Genomic DNA, 5,189 nt, shown 5'->3' with positions numbered 1-5,189 from the left:
GTGAAGAAGAGTGGCACTTTACAAGTAACTTGACATCAATAATTGGATTTTTAAGAAGGCCGAAAAGCCTCTATGATTAGCGATTTTTGAATCAAATATGATAAATGCGGAAGTGACAGTTCGGTAGTATATTAACGAGAAAAATCAAAATATTGAAAAATGTTGCTAAAAATATTTGAAATTATTTTTAAAATTTGTTGTTAAAAATAGTATTTTATCTTCAAGATTTATTTTGCATAATATTTCAGAAATAAATTGAACAGTTATTTAAAAGCATTTTCAAACAACCTATTAAAAACGTATTTTGAGATAACTCCTTCCTACAGAGAGAAACAAAACTACAAAAATTGAATTTTAGAAACAGTAGAATTATTTTCGCAAATTTGGATATGGGCCACTTATAGGTCACTTTAAGGAATATGAAGTATTGCATCACAAAGATACTGTAACAAATACGGATTATATAATATCTTCTTGATCCGAACAGATTTTTCTTGAGCGGACATTTTATTGATTCAATTCTAAATTTTTGTTGTATTCACTTGATTAAAATTGGACGTTGGGCTTATTTTTTGAAAGAAAAGCCAAGCAAATAGTTGGTAGTATATAAGAAATGCATGGGCACGAGCACCTTACACGCATGCTGCTTATTTATTTGCATTATTTATGATTTTCTTTGTGGATTTTCGTTTTAGCGCACGAACAATATGGCATTTTCTATTCGTCCGGGGACGGAAGTGCGTTCGCTCCCGTAGTTCGACCACCGACCACCTCAGTCCCACCGCACTGGTCCACACAGCACCACCTCGCCACAGCCGCCCAGTAACCGCTAAACCGTCCACCACCACCGTCACCACCAACCCCATGCACTGCGATAAAAAAATTATGAGAATCCGGCTAAGAGCTGAAACCCGAAAATGTACGTACTCCCCAAGTATTTATTTCTTTTCTCTTCACGGGTTTTCAATTTGATATCAATTAACTTTAAATTGTTAAAATTTGTATATAAGTTCTTAAAATGTTTTACTCTGCCGTGTTCATATTTCTTAATATAACAATAAAATTTGTATCAAAAGTAAACAGGATAAAATCACTCGGTGAAAGCGGGAACCAATGCATTAACCTGGGCCCTTGTGGTTGGTCTCTTGAGGCCTGCACTTATGTGTCTTATGTTGCTGCGTCTACTTCTTAAACAGAAAAGCGTGCCAGGAATCATTCAAAGAAATTGCTCTTAAGTAAGAAAAAAGAAAGTATTCGCCACTCCGGGAAAAGATTTATGGAGGCACTCGATGAACTGCCGTCCAGGCACTTAACAATTTTGCTACGGCAGTCAGAATGTAGAAACAATTCCTGGCACGTGGCTATCAATATCAACATTCTTATGGCCAGATGTTTCTTTTCCTTTTTGTAAATGTTGAATCTATATGATCATTGTGTTGCACTTTTATTGTCTTTTCACTTTCATATAACACTATTCAACCACAAAAAATACTCGGTAAGTTATAATTGACAATTGATATGTTGCAGGACTTGGAGAAGTGGTTGGGTCCCCATTCAACATGAACCCCTTCATGTTGCCAACTTGCAACCAAGGATATTCCTCTGCTGGCAGTCCACTTTTATCATCAAGTGGTAAATAGTGCTACGAGATGTAAGCTCTACCGAAATTGTAAGATTACAATTTACAAGTGATTGGTGGAGCTTTTTTCAAAATTAGAAAAATCTTCAGGGGCAATAAACTGAAGAATTCACTTTTCTCTTCATATTACATATGCCTGACGAGCATAAGGTTGAATATGAAGAAAATTGTTACAACATTCAATCGTGAAATAATAGCGAATTTCATAGAAATTAGAAAGTCATGATATGACATGAAAATAAAACCAGTGCAAAACTAGAACATCTTTGTTAACGATCGAATTATAAATAAGAAATTATATACATATCGTATAAAGAAGGAATGCAGGATATTCCTCGCACATTTTCAGTGTAGGCGTTCGATTGGAAGTGATTTGCGGCAGTCGTTAAAAAAATTGAGTTTGTAAAAGACTGTAAAATGAATTATACATAGAAAGGCTGGTTGATTTTTAGGATGCTCTATGTAAGAAACACTGATTGGAAAATTTTAATTGATTGTTTTGTCTCATTGAATCTTAAGTATCAGCTGAAGACTGATTTCAAGATATTAGTTTGTGTAAAAAACGATTGTAAAGACATTAAGGTTGTTCCATCTTATTAATGATCTCATATTAGAATATAAAAATCCTGTTTTTGTTTTTGTATAAAATGTTTACTGTATGCAATTATTTGACCTTTCTTAATAAATTAGAAAACGATCTCTCGTACACAGGCTGTTGAATTAGGTTCTTGAGTATTTAAAATCGCTATTTAAAAGAAGACAAAATTGTCTATAATAATTCGTGCATTGGATTGAAAATAAATAAATAAGAGATGTATAAAGAGCAATATCGAAGAATTATTTTCTAGGCAATTATATGCGAAGAACCACCTCACCTGCCAACAAAAACAGAGCAAGCAGTGAATATTTTATATCAGTCGAACGTTGCTATAGACGGGAAGTTTAAAGGAGAATAAGAAGAAACCCCCAATATACGGACATATCGCTTATCAATGAGTAACAGACTTAATAGTTTTAGAACGCGAAAGTGAATTTTCTCCCATCCCTCAACTTGTCACATAAGCAGGCCAACCAATATCAAAGTGATCTGCGTGAATATATAGTAATTTGTACATTATTTGTAAATATTGTTGCGATGTACAAAGGAAAATAAATCACGATAAGTAGATAACGCTGTGAAGCGTTGTAGCGCGTTTGTAGAATAAACGTTATTATACATAAGTGTACATAATCCTTAGAGAGTCCGTAGTTTATTCCATATGAAAAGACATGGTTTAACTTTTAAAAATCCGAATCATTGTGTAAATGAAATTGATTAAACAGATTGGATCTACTTGTCCATTATAAAAATACTATAAAAAGTAGATACATGAAATATATCATGGATCGTTTAAAAGTTAAACCTTGTATTTATAGTGTATAAAAGTATAGATGGTTTGGATTGTTTGTCAAAATCGGTCCAAACCAAATCTCATACATGACTCATGAAAGTATACGAAAAGAACCAAAGTATCCGACGAGTCCAGATTAATTGAGAACTCACGAGTACAATATCTGAATTGGATTTCGTTTGAATTAATAAGCTGTAATCTTACAAACTTCTGTCTAGAAGTTCATTTTGCATATCACGGAGAAGAACATATCCGACGGATGTCTTCCCGCTTAAAATCTACTGTCCGTGAACATTATTGTTCACAACTGCTTCCGTATTGTAATTTTTTTTCTCACTAATTAGTAACTTTCTACGCATAATGTTACGGTTACTTGAATATACACAAATACAACTCACACAAGTACACGAGGAAAAACATGTCTATGTATATTACTATAAATTATACTTACATTTTTGGGAATTAAACATTTTGGATTCACTGAAATATACTTTGTTTTATTCGCCCTCCCTATCAACAACCCCTTTCTTTAATCGACAAAGTTTTCACTACTTTATTTTTATTTAAAAAATTATTCTTCCTTTTTTAACTATGAACTCTATATCAAAAAGAAAAAAAGAAATGCTTTTCACCAAACAGAAATTGCCGCAGATTCTATTATTCGAATTTCAAGCGTAAAGACAGAAGCCCTAAACGACGAATTTGTTTGTGCATGATTTTTTTTTATATTCGAAATGAAATAAAAACAATATGTAGTGCTTTGTTTCTAAAAACAATTTATTCTCTTTATATGGGAAAGACTTTCTTACCGTGTCGAATTACCTACTGACGAATCTTCCATGATCTATTAGAATCTGGCAGTATCCACTTTTGAATTAAAAAAATATATAGTTTATCTTGTTTATGAGAGGAGACTCTTCTAGTCTAGCATTAAAAATACAACACTGTATATGTAGTATTTATTTGCGTATTCGAGACGCATCGATTGACCGTTTTTAAAATTTTAACAAAAGTATTTACATTGCTTATACTAGTACGTTTTTTTTTGATGTTGGGAATATAATAGTACTGAATTTGAAATAATTGTTCGGGTTTTTTAACTATTTGATGATTTTTCATAATCTATCAATAGCGACTTATGAAATTAAAAAAAGTTCACTTTGTTTATATAAGAAAACTTATTCATGATTTGTAATATAACACTGCTGTAAATTAAAAATTGGTTCATTGCAACAAAATACGTTGATTGACCTTTTAATGGTCTCTCTGATTTTCTGGTAATCAGATTTTGATATAAGATAAAAAAATTAAATTGTAGAAATAAGTGTCTCTTTTTTACCGAAAATAAACTACCCTTTACGAGGAAGCAAATTTCTTTAATGCATGTGAGCAAACCAAGTCTTATAAAGTGAGAAGAAGTAAATTAAAAAAGAATTAACTTATTGCCCTTCCAATTACAGTTTTCAAAAAAAAAATATCCAAATCCCATAACCTAAATTTTCTAATAGTAGTTTCATTTGCTTTTTTTTACGCCTGCATTAAAATATTCGACCGAAGAGCGAACGAAATTTCCATAAATCGCATCTATGAAATCTAGAGTCTATGCATACATAATTTGCATTATACTAAGTTGAATAATCTCTTATTGAGGGCTTCATTGTGTTGTGAAAGAGAGAGAATGCACCGGGGTCAACAAATAGCGAAACAGGATATGCTCTCTCGAGGACCACTTCGGAACGATTAGTTCACATGGTGTCCCATTACACCACACTGTCCGCCAAACCTTGGCGTGTGCAATGCACACTATTGTGAGGGCTGTTTGTGTTATTAGATTTAGATTGGGCGGCACGTGCGAGTAAAACGGGAATGGTCGCGTGCCGAATCGCAAACGTTACAACGTGGGTACAGCACAAAAACCTTGTGGAATTACTTTCGCGCTTTTTCTTGCAGCGGACCAAAAGAGTTTCACATTAATTAATAAATAGCTAATTTCGTTTATAAAGGAATTACAAACCTTTTTTAATCCACCAAGAACCAGAGACGATACTATAAAACAAAAATAGTTCATGGATTCGGTGCCAAAATTTTGTTTTGGTACTTTTTATTCTAGTTTGGAGTTTCTTATTATTTCAAAATCCGCAAAATAAAACTTGGAAAGG

At 32.8% G+C, this 5,189-nt stretch overlaps 1 protein-coding gene across 2 annotated transcripts in view; it reads left to right on the top strand.

The window, feature by feature from the left end:
• Positions 1-3,468, top strand: part of LOC117174565 (transcription factor collier) — a 117,845-nt gene extending 114,377 nt beyond the window's left edge. Inside the window, exon 13 of one of the 2 annotated variants that reach the window (XM_033363786.1) lies at positions 1,528-3,468. In XM_033363786.1, coding sequence (XP_033219677.1) covers positions 1,528-1,640 — 113 coding nt within the window. In that variant the 3' untranslated portion in view covers positions 1,641-3,468. Of the gene's footprint in view, positions 1-695; positions 912-1,527 lie in introns of those variants that run through there. The other variant, XM_033363785.1, reaches the window with a different exon arrangement.
• Positions 3,469-5,189: the final 1,721 nt, after the last annotated feature.

The sequence above is a fragment of the Belonocnema kinseyi genome, chromosome 6 (assembly GCF_010883055.1).
Source record: "Belonocnema kinseyi isolate 2016_QV_RU_SX_M_011 chromosome 6, B_treatae_v1, whole genome shotgun sequence".
NCBI lineage: Eukaryota > Metazoa > Arthropoda > Insecta > Hymenoptera > Cynipidae > Belonocnema > Belonocnema kinseyi.
This window is presented reverse-complemented; position numbering and strand designations above follow the sequence as displayed.